At 36.6% G+C, this 24,655-nt stretch overlaps 2 protein-coding genes across 3 annotated transcripts in view; one reads left to right on the top strand and one right to left on the bottom strand.

The window, feature by feature from the left end:
- REEP3 (receptor accessory protein 3) overlaps window positions 1–21,182 on the bottom strand; it is an 89,516-nt gene extending 68,334 nt beyond the window's left edge. The window contains exon 1 of the mRNA XM_032491491.1: window positions 20,955–21,182. Within this exon, the coding sequence (XP_032347382.1) occupies window positions 20,955–20,986 (32 nt within the window). The 5' untranslated portion in view covers window positions 20,987–21,182. The remainder of the gene's footprint in view (window positions 1–20,954) is intronic.
- Window positions 20,682–24,655, top strand: part of JMJD1C (jumonji domain containing 1C) — a 257,660-nt gene continuing 253,686 nt past the window's right edge. Inside the window, exon 1 of one of the 2 annotated variants that reach the window (XM_032491485.1) lies at window positions 20,682–20,796. The gene's annotated coding sequence lies outside the window, so the exon portion shown is untranslated. The remainder of the gene's footprint in view (window positions 20,797–24,655) is intronic. The other variant, XM_032491484.1, reaches the window with a different exon arrangement.

The raw sequence follows: 24,655 nt of genomic DNA, 5'->3' as shown, positions 1-24,655 counted from the left end.
TTGCCTCCTCTGGGAGAGGACCCCCTCCCCCTTCTCACAGCATCTTGTACATGATGTGACACTATTAGCAGTGTGACTTTGGGCAAGTCATTAACCTTTCTGCACCTATTTGCTTTTCTGTAAGATGCAATAATAATACAGACTACCTTGTTTTGAGCATTAAATGAGTTAAGTCGTGTAACAATGCTAGGTACATGGTACCAAGTCCATAAATATGAGCTAGTATTATTGTCCAACAATATTATGTTCCACTGTCTTTCCATCTGCAGTCTAGATATTGGTTGTTCAGTTAGGACAAAAACAGTGCCAAGTTTAGCTCTGCACCCACAAGGCCTAGAATACTCTCTGAAACATATTAGGTGCTCAATAAATATTTACAGAAAGAATAAAATAAAAAATAAACTTTTTCCTTTACATAGTAAGGCAGGACTCAATCTTTTGTATGTACAATCTAATATACAAATATAGCCTAAGCTGAGGCTGGGAAGTGAACAAGTAACAAAAGAAATTGACAAAGTGCTAAATATTCAATTTGATGGCTCTATGATTTTCTTTATGGCCTTAAAAAATTGCAGTGGTCATGTAGGATTAGAAAACTGACAGCGGTAGCATTTTTTTCTTGGTGGGTTAAGTGTAATAATCACTTAAATATATGTATCAGCAATTTTAACTCTCAATTTGACATACAATAGTATCTTTCAATCATAATTTGTTAAACCATAAAGTCAAAGAAGAAGTAACAGAATTCTTATCTCCTTCAGTAGCATTAGACTCAGTGTCAACATGTTTAAAAATGACCATATATTGGTGGTGGTTTTCCTCATTTCTGATTCATCCTGATTTTGTGGACAACATCTCCTCTCAACTTGTTTAAAATGTATTTGCTTCATTAAAGTTTTTTTTCTTTTCGTAGAATGTTTTTGGTTGATTGCCAAAGATTTACCTTTTATTTATTTCCCTCGCTGTTTTTTTAGTTTCCAGAGCAACATACTGAACTATACTTTAAATACTATACAGCTTTCCTTAGGGAAGAGACACAAAAGAGAAGCTGAACAAATTTCAATCATTTTTTAAACACATACACACACATATCAGCTACAGAGAGAGAAACTAGATTCATGTAAGGAACACTCCTCCAAGTAGTGTTTGCTAAAAATAGTATCATAATAAATTATGTGCCCATACTTGTCCCTCAGAAAAGTCATTTCTAGAAAATATATTCTTTTCCACCCAAATTTTAAATCTGTTAAGTAAGATTGTTTCCTGAGAGATTTATTCTTTATAACAATCAAAGCAACCTTTTAAGTAAGCTGAAAGTTATTTGCTTTTGCTAATATGAGTCATGATCACCCAAAAACTGGCAAATTACGTATTTTCCCCTTAACTTAGAATCAGTTTTACTTTCTTATTGACCAAATAGAGGCAACTTAATCAAATCAACCCAGAACTTGAGTCAATTTATGAGAAAGAGAGATAAAAGTATGGTTTGCATACAAGGAAAAAACTGTCAGTTAAATATTTAAAGATGACACCTGCAAATTTTGTTATTCTACCACAAAATTTAAGGCTTTAGGTCTACTAGTACTGGAAGAAAATTGCAATGCACCAAAAAACCTTATAATGTATGAAACAGCTTTAAAATAATAACAAACAAAAGAAGCTTGCCATGTGGTCCTAACATTAGAAAGATTAAGGAAAGCCATGTTCTTTTTCACGTAGAACAGAATTGAGAGAAATAATACATTTTTTTAAGGCACTAAGTTTTGGGGGTGGTGTGTTATGCAGCAACAGATATCTGAAAGCAGCAAGGAACGCCAGGTGGCCTTGGTGGCAGTGAGCGCAGACTCAGAAGACAGGGGCGAATCAATACTGCCTGATGAATCGCTGGGGAGCACTGGCTGGCATAATAAAGCACAGAGGAAGGTGGCATCAATGGCACAAGCGCAGCAAGAGCAAGAAGATAGCAGGGCTGCAGGTAGGGACTCTGACTATGTGTTTGGCATCCCTACTCTTGAGTGAACCCAGAGACAGGGAAGTGGGGAGCTGAGGTCTTACCTAAGTAAGACGGGTTAGGGTTAGTAATCTATTAGACTCAGGGTCAAACTGTTAAAGTGACCTTACTTAAGGTCTATGAGCTGGTGTTGAGAGAATATGAAGATATAAAATGAAAAATGAAACAGAACTAATAAATTTCAGAAGCCTGGTTTTCCTCATTTTTTATTGCTTTATAATTCTAATAACATGTTAATGAAAGGGTTGCAACTCTGAAATACTCATTAGTGCTATGCTGAAATGCAAACAGACTGTTTTAAGTACATGGACTGATAATATGTTTCTGAGTAGGCCATACAGGTATAAAGAACATTCACATAGCAAATCCCATTTGTGCCTCTCTCTCATATCCAGAAGGAACTTTAATTTGAAAAGATACATGAACCCCAGTGTTCATAGCAGCACTATTTACAATAGCCAAGACATGGAAGTAACCTGAATGACCATCGACAGTCGACTGGATAAAGAAGTTGTGGTATATTTACAAAATGCAATACTACTCAGCCATAAAAAAGAATAAAATAATGCCATTTCCATTTGTGCCTCTCAGTAACCTTGATGAGTTAATCAATAACAGAACTGTCCCCATTTTTTAGGGATGAAGTAAGGTCATACAACTATTAAGAAGTAGTGATGTCACTTGTAATGACTCAAATAAAAGGATAATGATGATACAGGTTTGCATTTTATGAAACTAAATTCTGTAAATTAGAAATAATCTGACAAAAATATATTTTTACCTTATGCACAAAAATTGAAATAAAAGTGAATCCAAAAAGCTACTATAATTTTATAAAAAGAATTTCAAAGCTGGCTGTGAAAGGAATTGAATGCTATTTTTGTGTTACTGCCACAAGGCAGTAGCTGGAAAAAATAAATGTCATCTATCGTTTGTTGAGGCATCTTTATTATGAGATCCTAAAAAACTTAAAGTTCAGCTGATAGCATTTTACATGAAATTTAACTAAAAATCTAAGCACTCAGTTCTTTCCCCAGTATATCTAGAGAACTTATTAGCCTTAAATAAATGTTAGAATAAAGACCATCAATTTCTGTTAAGTTATATATTGGTATATGGTTGTGCTTTTCTAGCTTATTTGAGTTTAAAAGCTACCATTTTGTTTTTCTTCTAATATAAAATACAAGGGCAATATATTTTGCTTTGTACAATAACTCATTTTCACTTGATTGTTTAAGAAAAATGAATTCTACTTAGTAAGCAAATGCTTGGGTTCCATGACAAATTTAGAATCATCTGAACCACCAGAAAAGAGACAATCACCCGCCTCTCCTCCAAAAAAAAACTTAAGATCATAAGGTTATACTATGTAGTAGTATTTCAGTTTGTTTTGTACACACCGTAGTTATTCTAAGACCAGCTCTTAAAAGATTTTATTTATGGCTGGCATTACAAGTTGAGACTATAAAATAAAGGCAGTTATTTTTCTGAGGAAAATTGTATTAAAATTAGTCTTTGATTTAAATAATATTTTATAAAGCAACTTGTTTACTTGTTTAAAGCATAAATGTTTAAGGGAAATGCAAAGCAAAACCACAATGAGTTATCAACTCACCCATTAGGATGGCTGTTATCAGAAACGCAAGAAGTAAGTGTAGTGAGGATGTGGGGAAAAGGAATCCTTGTGCACTGTTGGTGGGAACTGATGCAGTGACTGTGGAAAACAGTATGGAGATTGCTCACAAGATTAAGAATAGAACTATCATAAGATCCAGCAATTCCACTTCTGGGTATTTACCCAAAGAATCTGAAAACATTAATTAAAAAAGATATATGCACCCCTCTGTTCATTGCCACATTATTTATAATAGCCAACATAAGGAATAAATGTTTATGAGCCATAAAAAAGATGGAATCTTGCCATTTATGACAACATGGGTGGACTTTGAGGGCATTAGGCTAAGTGAAATAAGTCAGACAGATAAACACCATACGATTTCACTTATGTCAAATATAAAAAAACAAAACAAAATAAATGGACAAATTAAATAAAAATACATAGGTATAGAGAACATTGTAGTGGTTACCAGAAGGGAGGGGGAGGGGGGCAAAATGGGTAAAGGGGGCCAACTCTATGGTGTCTGATGGAAACTAAATGTTTGGTGGGAGCATGCTGTCATGTATACAGAAGTAGAAATACAATGTTGTACACAAGAAACACAAAATATTATAAATCAATGTTACTTCAATTACAAAATGAAATGTTATAGTAGAAATGGTTCATATTTATTACAGAAACATTACCAAAAAGAACAAAGTAGAAATCTAAAACTCACTCCCAGATCCACTGACCAGAAATAATCAGTGTAATGTTTGATAACCTAAACATCTTCCTGTATTATTAGTAGAGAAAGAAGATTGACAGAAAAAGTATATAAAAAAGGAGTCTTAAAATATATGGAATTTAAAATAAACTCTAAATTACCTTTTGCTTAAATTTAACTGAACCATAAGTAAAACTGAAGGAATAAATAAAATTGTACTTAAACATTAGAGATGTCAGGGCCTAAACTAATCCTTTAATTTTAAGAAAAGGATTATGAAAGGCTAGCATTTCAACTCTGAATAGCATCTGTCTTTCTGCTGTGAAAGATGAAATTTGCTCTAATACTTCTTTATCTTCCCACCCCCTCCAGATTTTCACCACCTGTTTTTTAACCAAGATATATTAAACATTCTAATATATAATATTAATACTGTTGGAATTTTTAAATGCATTGAATGATTTTAATAAGTTTAACTAAAATAAAGCCCCATACTAATTTTACAAATGATCTTTCTAAGGCAGCATAGATGTGTACTGCTGCAAATCTGCTATTCAGCCAACCTGACAAATGTGATATTTTGTTGTTTTCTAGACTTTGTTCACATGCTAGCTGGGAATATGAAATGTATTTCCAAGTTGAATTTCATGAAGCACTACAGAGAATGTTATAATAAAATCCAGATATTCCTTCCACTACATTCCTTTCCTCTAATACTTCTGTAATTCAATCTAAAAAGACCAATCAATTTTGTCTGGAAAGATTACTTCTGTATAGGCTGCTAATGTTGCTTATTGCTAAATTTCAGGTATTTTCTCGGTATTCAGATTTCCTTGTTTTAAAATCATCAAATCACTGAAAACCAAACTAAGGACATTCTACAATTTTTATTTCCTTGTTTTAAAATGGTAACAGTATTTGGCAGCTCAATTCTGGGATAGTTTTCTCACATTACTATTTCTCAAAAAAATCACTACCAGGTTTTCTATCTCATGACTTCTACTGTAATGGTTTTCCAATCTTGTTGCATATTCTAACCTCTTGGGGAGCTTTAAAAAATAAGAATGTCCAGGCCCCATCCCAGATCAGGGGATCCCAGGGGTTTGCGGAAGATGTTTTAAAAGCTTTAAAAAACAATATAATGCTTTGTGAGCTCTTATTTTAAATGAAGAGCCCAAATCATCTCTATGAAAATACTCAGTTTATCATGTGTTCAGTTATAGTGAAAATAATCTTATTAAGATTTTTAAGAGGTGAAAGTTATCACTATCAACTGTATTTCTCAAATTAAATGGTAGCACTAATTTTCAGCATTTGGAAAGCTACAGAATTGCTTTTCTGGTTCAAAGTTGTAGTTTTAAAGTACTCCATTATATAAGACTCTTTTTTAAAGGGTGAATAAGATTAGGAAATTTTGACCCTTTATCAGGAAGTTTTGAGATTAGTTTGAGGGATTAAATGTTAGCAAGATGTAAGACTCTGACTGACAAAACAATAATAAATCAAGAATCCAGCAAGGAGTAAAGGGAATAAATGGTCACTGATTTCAGAGCCTATTTGTAGGCTAAAATGCTTTTGCTTTTTTGTTTATCCCAGCTTCCAAACCTTTTTTTGTAAACATTGAAAGTTCTATTTTATCTCATGAATGTCCAGTCATCTTTAATGAGAAATGTTCCATAATAACCCACTTCACTTATCCCACCAGTAAAGGCTTAGGCTTTGGGCAGTATTCTTTCTCTTATTATAGAAGCTGATTGGTGATTTATTTTCCAATTTCTTTCTTCCTGAACCATTCTTATGAAATCTGCCAAGATTCCTCAGTCAAATAGGCTAACAATCCTCACTTTTTTTTTTTAAACTAGTTGGCAATCCTATTAATATTTCTGGGTGACTGCTGGAGTAGTACAAGAATATGGATAATTTTTAAAGTTAAATGTAGTAAATTTATTTAGTTTACATTCTCAAAGTAGAAATCTCCACAGACAGATCTGCATATGTACTAGCTAATGTCTCCCAATCATGTTCCTGAGGTGCTGCAAGTCTCTGAATGTCCTCCTCTAACCGAGTGAGCACAGCACATGGAATGACAAGGGAACAAGGGGACAGCCTAACAGGCCAAATAAATCCTGGCCATCAGTGGGTGACAGATGTCTCAGCCAGATCATCCCCACAGCAATGCTGACCACATGGAACACACACAACTCTATTTAATAGCTTCCATTTTCCTCCTCTCCTATAAATTATGCTCAGGGTGTATAAAGAATCAGAGCTATACATTAGTATAAAATGTTAATATTAGACATTACCTCCCATTGGTAAGTTCAAACCCAGATTCTAAGACTAATATCAGCTCCTTTGTAATGGAGGGGAATTGCTCTGAAACATGTAACCTAAGTGCTAAATTATCCTTGTGTAAGTATTAGAGGATTTCAAGCAATGTAATTTTTGACCAGTTAAATTATCAAAATGGACAACATTATTAAAAATAAAAAGCACAAGCTGTTAAGAATATTATTCTACATTTGAACATCAGCACTATTTCTTAGGTCTGTCTTATTCTGGAAGTAGCTATATGAAGGCACATTGATTTATACATTTTTTTAGACATTGAGTTACATTTTATAGCAATATCCCATGTATCAAATGGATAGAAAAGAAAAATACTGTCATCTGAAAATAAGTGGGGGGGAAAAAAAGAAAGCTCTTAAGTGGCCATCTATGTACCTATTTCTGAAATCTTGAAAATCCTTTGAATACATAAGAAACTCAGCATCTTCATTGGACTCATACCAGCTTAGACAGGGGGAAAAAATGGACTAGAGACAGCCTTCCCTGAGATTTCACAGAGGTTCTGGCCTTCTGTTCACATATTCTTTATGACAGGTGCAGCCCCTTCCCTCCCTCCATCTGGGGCCTGGCTTAGCATTAAAACTGGCCTCTACACTAGCAAGAAGGGCATATGGGCTGGGACATGGGCAGCACCTTCTTTCTGTTGGTATCTGCTCCATGTTGTCTTAGTTTATCCCTTTAGTTATGTAGATGTCTTGGTCCTGACTCACTGCAAGTGTTAAGCATTTTTAAAAAATATGATAGTTGCCATGAAGGAAATATATGACATATACTTCACAGTTTTGAAGCATAATGAAATGAATCAGTCATCTAACTCCAAAGTAGAACACCACCAACACCACTGTCCCAAAGCCCTTTCTTCTGCCAGTGTACTCTCTCAGAGTTAACCCTTATCCTAAAATTTGTGTTTATCATTCTCTCTTTAAAAATACATTTGCTGTATATGTATATCTCAAAATTATATACTGTCGAGTTTCACCTATGCTGAAGACTTTAAAATGGTATCATACTAAATGCAATTGTATCTGGCTTTTTTCAAAGAACACTTTAATTTTCCTAACATTCATCCATGCTGATGCTAAGTGGTATCTCATTCAGTTTTACTGCTGTGTGATCTTCCATTATGTAAATATACTAATATTTATTTACTAATTATTTTGTTCATGTAGATTAGTATTCTTGGTAGATTTTTGCTTTGAGAACTTTCCTAATAAATATCCTTGCAAACATCTCCTGGTGCATGTGTCAAATTCTACCTAGTTGTGAAATTGCTGGGTTGTAGGGTATGTGAATGATTAACATGATAAGTTAGGGCCAAATTGTTTTCCAAAGCAGTTGCAGCATCTTACTCTCTTACTGGCATCACATGAAAGGATCCTGTTGCTCTACCTATCCTTGCCAACACTTGGTATTTTCAGACTTCTTAATTTTTGCAGGCTAGAAGGTGTGAAATGGAATTTCAATGTGGTCTTAATTTACATTTTCCTGAAAACTAATGAGTTTTGTGTATCTTTTCCCACATCTAGTTGCCATTGCTTTCTTCTAGGAGATGCCTTGTTCATTTGTACATTTTTCTTTTAGATTATTTCCTTATTGATTTTAAAGAATTCTTACACCTTCTGACTATCATACTTTGTTAAATATGTTACAAAACTATCTGCATGTTTAGCCTTCATTGGGCCACAATTCTAGTGCTGGATTTCCCCATCACACCCTCCTCCCCTGCCCCAAAGCTATTGAGGAACTGGGAAAATAGCAATATGGATTTCTAAACTGAAGTTTAAAAATTCCATATCCTGAAAAGGATATTTAAAATACTTAGGTATTTTTTCACATAGACTGGTAAAGATAAATTTATTGTCAGGGATGGCCAATGTAGTAAAACTTCAACTACTATTGTTGAGAATGTGAAGTGAATCTTGATAGGGGTGGTGATACAGAAGTACACATATTTGACAAAACTCATTGAAATTACTGTATGTAAATTCTAACCAAATAAAGCTGATTTAAAATGTAAAAAGTAACACGTGTAAATTGTAACACAGGGAGGTGGTATAGCACATTGGTTAAGGTCTGGTTCTAGAGTCAGAGCGCCACTTAGCTCTGCCTGTTAGTATGTTACTTTCTTGGGTAAGTTAGAGCATGTCTTGCATTTCTTAATAGCAAAATGGGGATAACATCAGTATAATGTTATGTTACGTTACGTTACGTTATGTTATGTTATGTTATGTTATGTTATGTTATGTTATGTTATGTTATGTTTTATGTTATGTTATGTTATGTTTGTTTCAGTTTTCACATCTGAGCAGGTAATCCACTGATTATTCACTTTTGAGTTTGCTGTGAAGTAAGGCTGTAGCATCATTCTTTTTCTGAGAGATAACCAAGTTGTCACAACACTAATTATCCATCCTTTCTCATTGATTTTTTTAAATTGAAGTATAGTCAGTTTACAATGTTGTATCAATTTCTGGTGTACAGCATGTTTTAGTCATATATATATACATACACATATTCATTTTTATATTCTTTTTTATTATAGGTTACTACAGGATATTGAATATAGTTCCCTGTGGTATACAGTAGAAACTTGTTGTTTATCTATTTTATATATAGTGGTTAGTATTGCAAATCTCAAACTTCTGATTTATCCCTTCCCATCCCTTCTCCCCACTGGTAACCATTAGTTTGTTTTCTATGTCTGTGAGTCTGTTTCTGTTTTGTAAGTATGTTCATTTGTTTTTGTTTTTTAGATTCCACATATAAGTGGTATCATACAGTATTTGTCTTTCTCTTTCTGGATGGCTTCACTTAGAATGATGATCTCCAGGTCTAACTGTATTGCTACAGATGGCATTATTTTATTCTTTTTAATGGCTGAGTAGTATTCCATTGTGTGCATATGTGTGTGTGCACATATATATACACACACATGCACACACTATTCACAACTTCTTTATCCAGTCATCTGTCAATAGACATTTAGGTTGTCTCCATGTCTTGGCTATTGTAAATAGTGCTGTGAACATAGGGATGCATGTATCCCTTTGAATTAGAGGTCCCCCCAGATATGTGCCCAGGAGTAGGATTGCTGGATCATGTGGTAAGTCCATTTTTAGTTTTAGAATTATCATACTGTTTTCCATAATGGCTGCACCAAACTACATTCCCACCAACAGTGTAGGAGGGTTCCCTTTTCTCCACACACTCTCAAGCATTTATTATTTTTCCCACTGATTTTGAACACTACTTCTGTTGTATCAGATTTCCATATATGCCTGGGTTAGTTTCTGGATTCCTGACTGTGTTTCATTAAGTCTGTTGTCAAGCAATGCACCAACACTACATTGCCTCAATTACTACAACATTATAATAAATTTTGATATGTAATAGGGCAATTTTTCCTTCCCTGTTTTTGCTGCTATATTATTGATTCCTAAGCTTTTGCTCTTTCCTATGAACCAGAGATAATTAAGTCTATCCAGTTCCATGAAACCCAAAACAACAAAATCATGTTGGGATTCCACTGAATTTATATATCTATTTGGGGAAAATTGGTATTCATCAACTAATTTTGATCCATTAATATCAGCTATCCATTTATTTAGATCTTTTATCTTTCAATCACATTTTATAACTTTATAGGTTTTTTATCCAGTGTTACAGTCTATCTTTTAACAGAAGAATGTAATCATGTACATTTATTGTCTTCACAGATATATTTGAACCCATTTCTACCATAATTTCTTTTGTCCATATGTTCCCCCCACCATCTGCCCTCTTTATTTGGTCTTTCTCTCTCTAGCCTCCTCTTTTTCTCAGTTGGTTTGGAAAATATAGATTATATTTGTAAGCTTTTAAATTCTCGTATCTCTGCACATGTCAGAGACCATACCATTTTCTCCTCACCTTTATTGAGAATGAAGGGAAAAAGAGTAAAACTAGACAAAAAGCTGAGGAAAGTATGAAAAAGAGGACAAGAGACAGTGTTGCCCGACTTTGAAGTGGGGGAGTAAAACTGAATTCTTCAAAGGAAGAAACTGAATGCTTTCTTTCCTCATACAGTTCCTCCTCTCATCACATATTTAAATTGCAAATAGGCAGTGTCATTTTTAGGTTACAGGTTATATAATTTTCAGCATTTCCTTTATATTTCTTGGTCATTCAAGGTAATCAAGATATCATTTTATTGTAACTATTACTCTTAAAATGGTTTACCACCTATGTTTGACTGATCTTAGTTTTAGGTGATCTATTTTAGTTAAAGCACTATAAGAATCTGTCACCAGCAAACATTTAAGGTAATGGGTACAGAGTTACTGGAAGACAGTACATTTTATTTCTTTAAAAAAATGACTTGTGCCTGTTAGTTTTTTTATTGAGCCGTAGTTGATGGACAATATTACATAATTTTCAGGTGTATAACATAGCGATTCACAATTTTTAAAATAAAGATTATACTCCATTTATAGTTATTATAAACTATTGATTATATTTACATTACATTGTGTTGCACAATGTAAACTTGGAGCTTATGTATTTTATACATAGTATTTTGTACCTCTTAATTCCCTACTCCTAGACAATACATTTTATTTCTTAAACTTAGAGGAGATCATGTGAAATAAAGTATTACTTATATCATATTTATCACATAAAATAACACAAGACATAGGATTTAGAAGTTTCTAAAAATTATTTAATCATAGTAACAATGCATAAACTTTGTATAGGGGGAAAAAGTTTATTTCCAATTTGCATATCTGAAACTTTTACTTGGCAAGGAAAAGACCAGATATCCTTTCAGAATATCTTTACACAAAGCTTTCAGACCACTTTTCTCAAATAGTTTTATTTAAAAATTTAATATTTTTAGGTTGTTTATGATTTATACACTTGCATGGATCTTTTATATGGACCGAGAGGTGTATCTTTAGAGAATACTTTTTCCTGTACACTTATCATCCATTAAACACCTTAAAACCATTGTCATTTCTATTGGCAAAATTAACCTAGGTATACAAAGTGAAAATTGAGAGGCCCCATATTTCAGAAAATCAGAAACAAAAACTAGGGCTAATAAAAATTAATGATTAAAAAAATACAATGCAAATAAACATAAAATGAACAACTGAGAAGTTTGTTCAGCCATAGTGAGATTGGCTGGTGTGCTCAATAGAAAACAAAGACCACAGGCGCGAAGCAGTGAAGAACTGATCATGGCAATAATGATACCTCTTAGGCAAAGACCAGTAAGTTTATTCTCTTCTATTGCCATATTCTTTAAGTTGACACTCAAGGATACCTACTGCTCATTGTTCCTGTCGGTCTCTCAAATGTTTAACAAAGAAAGGAAGTGAGTTTATCCACTTTACAGTTTTGGTGATAGTGCATTCCTAATTTTGGGAGCCCTAAAGATTAAAGTTTGATGATGAAAAGTGTCCCATTAGCAGAACCTTTAGCATATAATTTATTCAGTGCTATATGTAATCATACTGTTTTTTTAAAATGCCAAACATTTGTTTATTAATTATTCTTGATATTGATGTAATGCAAGGTTAATGTATTCATTTATTTAAATATGTAAGTTTTATTAAATACAAAATGTTTCATAGCAATTTATCTATCGTTCTCCACAGGAAGCATACAAGTAATATAATCAAGATTTTTAGCAAGGTTTCTGCTCTCCCTTTCATGCCTCCAGTGATTTTTTCCCTACTTTTCTAATCTAATCCCTTACGCTATCCTTGCCACATATTAGTTTTCCTCAGGATATATAAAAGAGATTATTATGGATTTAATTGTGTCCTTCCAAGAAAGATATGGTGACCTTATTTGGAGATAGGGTTTTTATAGAGGTAATCTAGTTAAAATGAGGTAATTAGGGTAGGCCCTAATCCAAAATGACTTGTATCCTTATAAAAATGGGAAATTTGGAGAGAGACATGCACGCAGGGAGAATGCCACCAGAAGATGACAGCAGAGATCAGGGTGACACATTTACAAGCCTAGGAACACAAAGATGGCCAGCAAACCAACGGAAGCTAGGAGGGAGAAATGCAACAGATTCTCCCTCATAGCCTGCAGACGGAAGAACCCCATTGACACAATGATTTTCTTTTGTTTAAGCCACCCAGTTTGTGGTTCTTTGTAATAGAAGCCAGCAAATGAATATATTACTCAGAAATGTGACATGATAAAAGGTTAAGGAGACTTTCCATAGCAGAATGTTTGGTTTTATTTATGGGTGAGAATAATTCTTTCCTAAAATGGATATATCATTACTTGAAAATATTAATGCTCTCAGCAATGATATATTTGAATACATTCTGAAATTATGTTTTGAATTACTGGCCCAGTACAAGTCTACTATGTTTAGATTTTTCCTGTGACTTTGGTTTTCATGATTTTTTTGGTAGCTCTGCTTTGGCAGAGTTGATGACATTGTTAATAGAAAGGAAAGCAACATACTGGAAATTCTTGGCTCTGTATTCAAATCCTAATAACCTAAGAACTTTTAGGACCAGGAAAAGCATAACTTGTAATCCACATTTCATTTATAAATTTAGAAAATAAGGACCATAAGAGCTGATATGCAGAATATATGATTATGAAAATTATTCTCAAAATGTACTGTATCAGCAATTGTCATCAATTTTGGGAAATTCTCTGTAAATATTAGTATAGAAATTAATTTTAAAGCAGTAAAAAATTATGACAGATTGATCAGCAACAGTATTTTATACAGAACATTCTTGAGATTCCCAAGATGTTTATGAATTTCCAAATATCATTATAGCCTATAATTTCTCCCATAGAAGCAGCAAATAGTAAGCAACAAAGCCATTTTCAGATGGGGATGCCGAGCAGACTGTATCTGTAGGGAATCACTCCAACAGAACTTTCTGCAATGATGTAAACACTCTTATTTCAGTGCTCCCCAATAAGGTAGCCATTAAGCTTGCATGGCCACTGAGCACTTGAAATTTGACTAGTATGACTGAGGAACTTAATTCTTAATTTAACATACATTTCAATAACCACATGTCACAAGTGGCTCTTATACTGAACAGTGTAGTTTTCTAGGCTCATTCCCTCCCGTACATATTTTCCTTCCCTTTTCACTTAACAAAGTGGTTCTCAACCAGTGGCATTTCTGCCCACTAGGTGATATATGGCAACATCTGGAGACATTTTTGGCTGTCATATCTAGGTGGGTGGGATGCTACTGGCACCTTGTGAATAGAGACCAGGATGCCGCTAAACCTCCCACAATGCACAGGACAGCCCTGGCAAGAAAGAATTATCCAGTCCAAAATGTCAGTAGTGCTAAGTTAAGAAGCTCTGACATATTTAAAAGAATGTCAAATGAAAATTAAAAATATTTTGAATATCATTATGAATAGCTGTATAATATTCTAACATTAGCTAGTCTGTTCTTTACTTAAAATCTTTAGCCATTGTTAAATTCCAACTGCTACTGTTTTCTCTGGCCACAGTATCTTAGTGAGTATACCACCTCACTTGATTTTCAGTCATCCTGGCCTTTGTAATTTTCATATGACCGACGATGGTAAATTTACTTCAGTAATAGGATAAGTATGCTTAAACCCCTAACAGATAGTTTTGTAAACATTAAGACACGTAGAATAATTTTTACCTTTAACCTTCCATTTAACCTCAAAAAAATGTATGAAAAGGGTAGTTTAGGGCAAATGCATAATCAGTGACACAGAACTAAGCTCACGTTCTGCCAACAGAAACTCAGCAGTAATCTTTTTCCATGTGATGACCAAAACAGTAATGCCATATTTATTTTAGGGTATTTATACCATTTATGCCATTATTATTGTAATACACCATTTATTTGAACATTTAACTCTATACTGAAAGAAGAGAATATAAGAATCTCTATCATAAAAGGGTTAAAGAATCCAGTGGAAAAAGAAATAGCTAATACAGCAGCACTGACAAAAAGTGGACAAAAGGAAATTGTTTCTTAAGTGAAGGCTACAATAAAGGAATCTTGTTGGAAGTTCTGGCCTCTGCAATGAAAACAAGACCCAATAGTTTAGGAAGACAGAAACGATCACCTCTTGCTGGGCAGTCACAACAAATTATATGTTTAAGATTTTTAACTTTTAGATTTTTAACTTTTCCAGTTTCCTTGAAAACATCATTGCTCCCATTTATCTTATTTCTTGGTTGTCTAACAGCAGTATCCTATTCTTAGACACAATTCATGAACAGTTAAGCTATTTACATGATGGAGTTCATTAAAACTGGTAAATAAAGATAAAATCTACCTTAACCTAATTGAAAGAAATTATTTTAGCCATCACTGAGATTTTACAACCATTTAAAAATATTTAAAGCACATATAACGGAAGAAAAATATCACTTGTAAATTGTGACTGCCCTCAAAGTTCCCAAGGATTTAAGATGTTTTTAATTAATCCTGTCATAATCTTAACCAGCACACACACAGAAAAAGGACAGAAGCAGGTTACTACTATAACAATATGTTTCAGAGATGATGCTGGCTTGGAATTGAGTAATGTAAGTAAAGGTGTTGAGAACTGGATGGATCCTGGATGTATATCTTGCAGGTAGAGACAACAAGCTTTTCTGTAGTCTTCAACGTATGGAATTGGAGAAAAAGAAGAATCAAGGATGATGCCAAAGTTTTTGGCCTAAACTACTGAAGGGCTGAGCTATCATTAACTGGGCTGGGGCAGGCTGCCAGAGGCAGATCAAAAAGAAAATTCAAGAGTTCAGTTTTGGATATCTTAAATTCGAGATGACTTTTAAATGCTTCCAAATAGAGTTAAGGAGGCAGTTAAAAATATGTATGATCATGAGTTCAGCAGAGGTCTGGGTTGAAAATGTAAATTAATGGGAGTCCTCATAGGTGTAGATAGAAAAGAGAAAAGGTTTAAGAACTGAGCGCCTGGACACACCAATTTTAATAACTCAGGGCATGTAAAGGAATGTGGCAAGGGAGACTGAGTAGGGAGTGGTTAGTGAGTTATGAAGAAGCACAGTTTCTTGGAATCCAAGTGAAGAAAGTACTTCAAGGAGAGAATGAGCAACTGTATGAAAAGCTGCTGCTGGGGGGAGGGTATGGCTCAAGTGGTAGAATGCTTGTTTAGCATGCATGAGGTCCTAGGTTCAATCCCCAGTACCTCCTCTAAAAGTACATAAACCTAGTTACTTCCCCCTACCAAAAAAAAAAAAGTAAATGAATAAAATAATTTAAAAAACCCAAATCTGCTGCTAAGTCATACAAGGACCAATTTGGCCATGTAGGGGGTCGATACTGACCTATGGAAGGGTAACTTTAATGGAGTGGTTGGTGGCAAAGCCTAAGTAGCATGGCTTCAACAGTGACCTGAAGGCGAGGAAGTGGAGAAAGTGTATACAGACTGTTCTTCTGAACAGTGTTTGCTTTAAAGAGAGGGAAAGAAATAGGGTAATGAGGTGAAAAGTATAGTAGGCTGAAAGAGTTTTTTTTGTTTTTTTTTTTTAAGATAGGAGAAATAATAAATGGCATGTTTGCAAGCTGACAAGAGAGGTCTAGCAGAGGGAAAATATGATGTTGGAAAGAAAGGGGCACAATTGCTAGAGTATGGTTTTTAAGCTAGAGTATTGCTAGAGTATGTAATTTAGACTCTAAAGATACCCATTAAATATAATTGAAGAGGATCAATTAAAGAAAGAAGATTGAGGTTTAGTAGTACTGCCAGATAATAAAAATATGGTAAAAGAAAAATAAAAATGTTATGATGTAAAAAGGGAAATACAGATGTACAGAATTAAAAAGGAAGTTACCAAATTTATCTAACTCTATGTGAGAAAGTAGTACTGATAAAGAATCTGGAGTAAATAGTATTTTATATTTAGAAATGAGAAAGAAATTACAAAGTAAAAAATGAACAAGTTGAACTGCACTAAAAACTATCAACTCTCTATATAACTAAAAATAAAATATCTAAAGGGAAGTATAATTAGATTGAGAAACACACTTGCATCAAATAGGACTTTAAAGTTAATTTCCTTATTATGGAAGGAGCTCAGATAAACAAGTGAATTATCAAGTAACCAAGAGATAAATGGATAAAGAGCATAAAGACTATTTGTACAATATATGATATACTAAATAAATATTAGGACAAATATTAAACCTTGCTAATAAGAAAAAATGCAAATGAGAACAATGAGATCTGTTATATTCATTAGGGAAGTATAAAAAAAGTTAAAACTCCCCTATCTGGCTAAACTGTGATAAAGACAGTACTCATACATTGTTGGTGAAAGTGTAAAATATTAACATCTTTCTGGATAGCAACTTGGCAATTGATATCAATGGTCATTAAAGATATTCATAGCCTTTGACTCAGAAATACTCCTTTTGGATATTTATCCTAAGGAAACACTTAAAAAGTATATATAAATGATGTCCATTGCAGCATGATAATTACATTGTAGCATTACCTATGATAATACAATATTAGAAATGATCCAAAAGGAAAATTAAAAAATAGAAGAATGGCTATGAAGATTATGAATACTGGTTTGATCAAATAGAAGATATAAAATAAGACTTCAGAACAACATAGAAGATGCTTACCATATAATAATAAATTTTTTTTGGTCCCAGGTTTTGGCACCAAAAAAAAAATTTTTTTTTTCAGGCAATCTGTTTTTAGTCCTGATCTTAATTTAACCACAATGCTATGCTGTATACACAAATTAAGAAAAGTTAGGAAAATGGGGGTTTCCCTCAACCTCTAAGAGTCGTGTTTTAAAAGGTAAGGTATGGGTATCACATATCATTTGGTAGTCTCAGGTTACTATCCCTTAATAATTGCTAACTAACCTTTCAATATTGCCTGTAAAGTTAAACTGATTTTAAAAAGACTGGAAATGATGAAAAATCCTCATAGCATTACAGAACGCTACAGCTGTACAAAAGTTGAGGTTACCAGGTCTTTTTGCAGAGAAAGAAATAGAGGTCTATAATCAGTAAGAAGTTGACTCAAGGTCATTCAGCTGGTTAGCATAATCAAAGCTAGTTCTGTATGAAAATGAATATATGTATATTCATGTATGACTGAAAAATTGTGTTGTACAGCAGAAATTGACACAACATCGTAAACTGACTATAACTCAATTGAAAAAAAAAAACACAGCAAAAAACTAGTTCTAAATTCCAGGTTTCCAGTGATAAGGACAATTAAAGTCCCATGATATTTTTTCTATACCATCTTACACCTCTCCCCTCTACCCAAAAAATCTATTTATTTATCTATTATGTTTCTAGTGCCAACAAATACCAGGCACCACATTTGATGTGTTTTAGTTAAACTAATTTAATCTTTACAACAGTTTTAAGGAGGTAAATATTATAACCATTTAAAGACAAGGACAGTGGGGGGTGGAGTATAGCTCAAAGTGGTAGAGAGCATGCTTAGCATGCACGAGGTCCTGGGTTCAATCCCTAGAATCTCCTCTAGAAAGTAAAATAAATAAAGAACAAACCTAATTACCTCCCTCTCCTCCCCCCACAAAAAATAAAATAAAGGCAAGGACACTGAAACTCAGATGGATTTAGTATGTTGCCCAGGACCCCAAAGCTATTAACTGGCATCCAGGTCTGATTCCCAAGCCTCCCTGAAATGATCTGCCAGTCTGGGGAGAAAGTAAAGTGCTCCTGCACACAGGGAGCTCCAGTTAAAGAAGGTCCTTGTGTTCCTTTCACATGCCACCAGAGGCTCATGTTAAGAGAACTGTCTGATCTTTCTTCAGACTCAGGACTAAGCTGACTGTTCCAGTGGATTAGAAAGAATGTTAAGTAAATTCTTTTTCCTGGTTTGAGAAAGGTTTTCCAAGTTTGTGTAGACCCTGGGGTTGATCCTTTGTGTTCTTACATATGATCAAGGGAGTAGAAAACATTCAGTGCTTAGAGAAAGAGAAATTGGAGGGCAGAGGAGCAAAAATACAGTGATGCTTGTATCCCCTGACAACTGTGCTTTCTAATAGACTAATGAATGGTTCAATGGCTCATGAAATACATTTCCTGACACTTGATAAATACATTTCCATGACCCTTTGTCCTTCACATTTTGCTCCTTCCTTTGCCTCATGCTTTAAATTCTGTAGGTTCAAGTATGCAAGCTTTAATCCCCTCTCTCCTGTTAGGGAGCCCCGTAAGTGGTCTCCCCATCTTCGGAGTTTCTCCATTTACATCGATCTCACACAAGGCAGAGAATCTTCCAAAGCGAAGGCACTGCTGCCTAATAAAATCTATCACTTCTTCCTTACATTCCTTGAAAACTGGGCCCAGCCTGCCTTTTCAGCTTTATCTCCCCAGTCCCTCAAGTCCTCTGTAACTAATCTGGGTTTTCCCTCCTCTGTGCTTTGGCTCACAGTGATCTCTTTATCTGGAATCCTCTCCTTTTTCATCTCTGGCTGTCTAAATTCAGTCTGTCCTTTAAGGCCCATCTCAAGTGTAATCTCCCTTGCTTTTTCTGATTCTTCAACCAGATATAATCTCTTCCTCCTCTGAACTCTGTAGCACTGGGTGTAACTCTTACAAGACTTGACCTGCACAGCAGTAGCAGTATTCGAACTGTCAGTTCCATAAAGATCAGTTATGTGTTACTAACTTTTGTGTTATAGACAGCACCCAGAAAAGACATTCATAACTCAAAGTCAATGATTAAAAACAAAAATCTGATGTGAGTAATGCAAACTAAATCAAAGCGCTTTACAATTTTCTATCTATCAGTTAAAGAACTGGTTAAAGATACCCTGAAAATTAAAAAAAAAAAAAAGGTACAGCTTCTTAACGGGGCCCTTCATGTCTAGATGCAGACACAACTGGTAGACGTCTACTAGGTCTGGAAAGATATGCCTGTATTATTAAAATGAAGACTCAAACAAGGCCCCAAAAGGCAAAAAAAAAAAAAAAAAAAGACATCCGTGGAATGCTTTTATTTCTTTTTAGTTTTGTACAGATGAACACAGGAAGCTTTAAAACTAGAAACTGTACCGCGGAAGGACAAACTGCATGAAGACAATCAAAAGACAAATTTTGAGTGCTATTGCAAATCAGGTTTAACAGGGCTACTAAGCGGGTGATTCACTCCCAAACAAAATAAAACCAAAACACACAGAAAAATTAGCTCCTTCTGCCCACTGAGAAACAAAATTAAAAATCTGGTAATGTTATTTTTTCCTCATTCTATATAGTTAGAAAAGTCTGCCACCTCATAAAAACATTTCATAAAGGTACCGAGATAGTATTACTCCTATAGAGATCATGAATAATGAATCCACCGGCCCCTGGCTGTAACTAAGTCTTTGTTGTTTACTTGGTGATTTCTGTTTTTGAGGAGGGGGTTAAGTTGAGGGGGGTGGGAGTAAATCAGTTTAAATTATAGTCCAACAAATACCTTTACTGAGTAAACAGCACAATTCAACTTATTTTTTTCTTATAGGTCTGCAGCACTTGTTGGTAAGAGCACAATGAAATGAACCGACAATTTGAACAAAGGCCACAGAGACCTGTAGCCTCTCAATCACTTAGCAATACTTCCGCCAAGACGGCCGAATTCTGGGATCTGTGCGAGCTGGCGAGTGTCACCGTTCAATAATGAGCTGCTTTCTCGATAAGCTGTAGATCTCGGGACAACTGAGACCCTTCCCAGAGATCTCAGCCGGGAGCCGTCTCGGGTTTTTAGACTAATCTCTCCTCCTACCACACGTGACCCAGTGGCAATCGGCCGCCCAGAGAGACCCGCAACGCAACAGCGGCAGGATACAAAGGCTAGGCGCCGCCACGGAATCCACAGGCGGATCGCGGAGCCTCCCGCTCTCAGCCTTTGCGGAGCTTGCGCACGGCGCCGCCGCGAGGCGCGCCGCTCCCAGGCCCGCAGGGCGGTGCCGCGCAGCGCGGGGAGCGGGAGCAGGGAGCGCGCGCTGCCTACCCTGTGCGCCTGCCCACCCAACGCCGCGGGAGCAGAGCTGACGAGCCGCACGCAGTCCGGCCGCGCCGCAGCCGCCGGGCCTTCGTCCGACGCAGGGAGCTCCGCAGCGACGTGGACTAGGGTGAGGAGGCCGAGAGCCCCCAGACCCCGGCCAGGCCCAAGGCCAGTCCAGCCCACCCCCGCCCAGGCCCGGGCCTTCCCTTCTCCTCCTGGCCGCTCCCCTCCCCCCATCTCCCTCGGGCCTTGCGTGGGCTGCGGGGCGCGGTGAGCGGCACTTACACCACGGCTCTGGAGATCATCCAGGACACCATCTTTCCGGGGGCTTGGACCCCACCTCGGGGGCGGGTGGGCACCGAGCGTGGCGGACCAGGCCGCCAACGGCAGGCCGCGCGCTCGCCGGCTCCTCGCGCTCCCCGGGGCCGCGCTGGCGCCCTCGGGAGCCGGGCCCGGTGTCTGCGCGCGGCGGCCGGAGCTGCGCGGCAGTCGGTCCCCCGCCCGTCCCCGCCCGCCGGCCGAGCCGCCGCCGAGCCAGGCGGCCCCGCCCCTGCGCTCCGCTGATAGGCGGCAGCGGCGGCGCGTTGGCCGAGGCCAGGTCTGGGCGTCTGGGCTCCGGGGGCTGGGCGGCCGGGACCCCAGCCCGTCGGAGGGCCTCTCGGCCCAGGTCCCTGCGCGCTGACCTCCCTTTTCCTCCTCCTTACGTCCCTGGGACGCCCACTTGGCTGGGGGATGGTGGTGGTGGTGGTGGTGGTGGTGGTGGGAGGCTGAGGAAGGGGACTTGGGGGTAGGGGTTGTCAGTGCGTGTGTGAAAAATGAAATAGTAGCAGAACTCTGTCCAGTAGAATCCTCCGGATCAGGCCCTAGTTTCTGGAGAGGCGAGATGCTGAGATGTGTTCAGCCACATCCGGTGTCCTCATTGTTAACTGAGGCCCTGGGCATCCTCAGACTACCGCATTTTAAGGCAAACAGGGGAGGATCTTTGCACAGGCCTCAGTGTGTACCAGGAATCTCCTGATGCGTGGTGCAATGCAGGGAGGGGCAGAGGGAAGAAAGCATTGGATTTCAGCTTTGCAGTAGTGGGTGTATTGATACCACTCTTCTGGGCCACTTAAGGCTCCTTTTCATCACAGCATCTGCAAAGCCTGTTTTACAAACACACATCTGAGCCTGCCAGATAGTCGAAGTAAAAATTTGGGCCTAGAATTCCTGACCTGTCCTGCTATTTACAGGTGTCTGGTTTTTTGAAAATTGGATTACTGCTTAACACCTTGCAGTTCTTGCAGGTATCATAATTTCAAGAGGCAGAACTTAAACTCTGATTTCTTGGCAGCAGTACCAAATAGAAAACGATCTCAAAGTTTAGTTTGTCTTTTTTTTTTTTTTCTGTTAAGGCGATAATAAAAGGTAATTCTAGTAGTCAGATGGTGAGAATAAAAGATGAAATGTCAGCTTGAAGTCTTTAATTAAAAGTCCTAGAAGAATATAATAGCTTACTTTGTGACCATACTGTAATTTATTCTTTTTGTTCCTCAGTTTCCCCATAGTAAAAAGAAGCTGGTAATACTGCAGCCTAACTCTTGCCTTCCAGGGGTGATATGAAGCATTGCTTAATACATGTTTAGAGAGTTCTGCGACCTGCTTGGGAGAAAAATGAAGGATACATATAAGATTATGCTGAATTTTTCTTTAAGGTCCCAGGTTCAATACATTTAATAATATTTTCATTATTTAAGAAATGAACTCGAACTGCTCTCTACTCTTGGTTTAGTCCTCCCCCCTACCCCCGGTTTATTTTCTCATGTTAAGAATGTATACTTGAATTTCAGGGATCTTATTAATGAAAATTTGCATTTGTTCAAATCTTTTATTTTTGGCCATTTTTCAGTATTATTTGGAAATCAGGTGTGCCACAGAAGCACTAGTTTTCTGGAAAATTCTCTTGCCCAGTAAAACTCAGAGTTATTTGAATGGCATTCAAATCCCTCCATGAATAGATCCTTAAATGTTAATTTTTACTGCCTTCCCAACTCCTAATGTACCTTTTCCTTACCTCTCTTCTCTGAACCAAGCTGTATCTATTGGATGGTAAGCTATTTAAAGACAGGTATGGTGTATTAATTATCTGTGTTTTCCCAGTATCTGGAATAGGGTAATTTCTGAGTAAAGGTTTAGATAATGTTTTTTAGATAGTCATTCTCTTAAGTATGAAAACTGAATGAAATTTCAGTTGTGTATGGTGGAAGTCTCTTAAAGATGTCTTTCTTGCCTTCTTAATTTGGAGGTCATCCTGAATATTAATTATTTCACTATACCAAAATATACTAATGCTTTCAGGGGTTGTTGAAATAAATAGGACTGCTGACTACTCTCTGAAATGTCCATAGGCTGCTGTGTGTTAAATTTCATTTTGTGTGCTTATTATATCTTCAGCCTCCTCCACATTCATGTCACTTCTTGCTGCTCTCAATCTGCATCAGCCTCCTTCTTCACATCTCAATATGCCATGTGTTGGAAACCACCTACCCTGTGCTACGTACATGTTGTTGAGTCAACCTGAGTCAGTTCACAGAGCCTAGGTAGTGTTTATTCCCTGTTGATACACTGGAAACTGAGGTTTACAGTTCACTGCCAGTGACCACATAACCCATAAGTAGTAGAACTGGAACTCTAACCCAGGTTTGCCTACTGTTCTTTACATTATACTGTGATAGTCGAATTATGTTTCAGGCAGTGGGTCCAGATGGGAGTGATCTCTAGGGGGAATTTGGGAGGTATTTTTTGGGATTGTTGGAAAAATTGGGGCTAAGCACTAGCATTTGATGATTGGGGACCAGGGATGCTGTACACTTTGTAATGCATGGGCTGTTCTGAACAAAGAATGTCCCCATGTCCCCATGGTTTAGGAGTATCCTGCCTGACAGTTATGTAACATTTGTAATTATCTGAACCTAGAACCTCCATTTTACATCTAAACCATGGTTTTCACTGAGACTGAATTTTCCAGTGTCTATTTCTGCATGCAACTGTGTGTGAAAGGAAGATTTGTTTTGTTCACAACTTGACCATGAGTTGTTTACAGTTTGGGAAAATTGCATCACAAACTACTTTGCATTCGTAACAGTCATGGTTAGCTACAAACTACTCCTGTATGTCTTCTTCTAGTTCAGTTTTGTTTCAAGATTAACACATCGAAATGCATATTATCTTATTTCAAATAATTTTCATTTCACTCATTTATATCTTATTTAGGGTACATGGGTTTGTTTAAAGTTGTCTGTAGGAAGATTGTTTTTAATTTCATTTCAGGGTGATAAAACACAAGTTGGAAAGTGTTTTATGGAAGGGGGACATCCAGTCTGATATGGTTGAGAATCGTTAGTGTAAACTAAGGGTCATTTTGTCTGAGAAGGAGCCTCACATGGAAAGTACCCAGGTTTCAGTACTGGGTGTTTCTAATATTTGTATGTTGGCCTGGGCTTTGGATGGTTGAGATCTGGTAGTAGGTAGCCATTAGATAAGTACTGTATGGTGTAAGGTCTGGCTCCGGAGACAAAAAGAGAAAAGAAAATGCATTACCTGCTGCCTGGAATCTTTTAAAGTGTGGTATCGTTTGGCATTCCTTGAGATCATTTCTTGTTTAGAAGATAGAAAATTATTTCTTTAAATACTGAACTGAATTTTTTTGTATTGTTTGTTTTATGAGGGGGAGGTAATTAGGTTTATTCGTTGATTTCTGCTTGAAGGAAGTACTGGGGATTGAACCCAGGACCTCTTGTGTGCTGAGCATGCACTCTACCACTTGAACTTAATTTTTTTAAACATGTATTGCTAGTGTTCACTTGTTGTGCTGTGGAGTGGTGGGAAGAAGGATATTTAGGGCAAAGGACATTCTATCAGGAGATCTGTTTCTACTGCTAGTAGTATGTTGTTTGGCAAGTTGATCTGTTTCCTGTTAAATGGGGATGATAATGTTATGATAATCA

The sequence above is a fragment of the Camelus ferus genome, chromosome 11 (genome assembly GCF_009834535.1).
Source record: "Camelus ferus isolate YT-003-E chromosome 11, BCGSAC_Cfer_1.0, whole genome shotgun sequence".
Classification (NCBI taxonomy): Eukaryota; Metazoa; Chordata; class Mammalia; order Artiodactyla; family Camelidae; genus Camelus; species Camelus ferus.
Note: the sequence above shows the minus strand (reverse complement) of the source record. Positions and strands in the feature narration are given on the sequence as shown.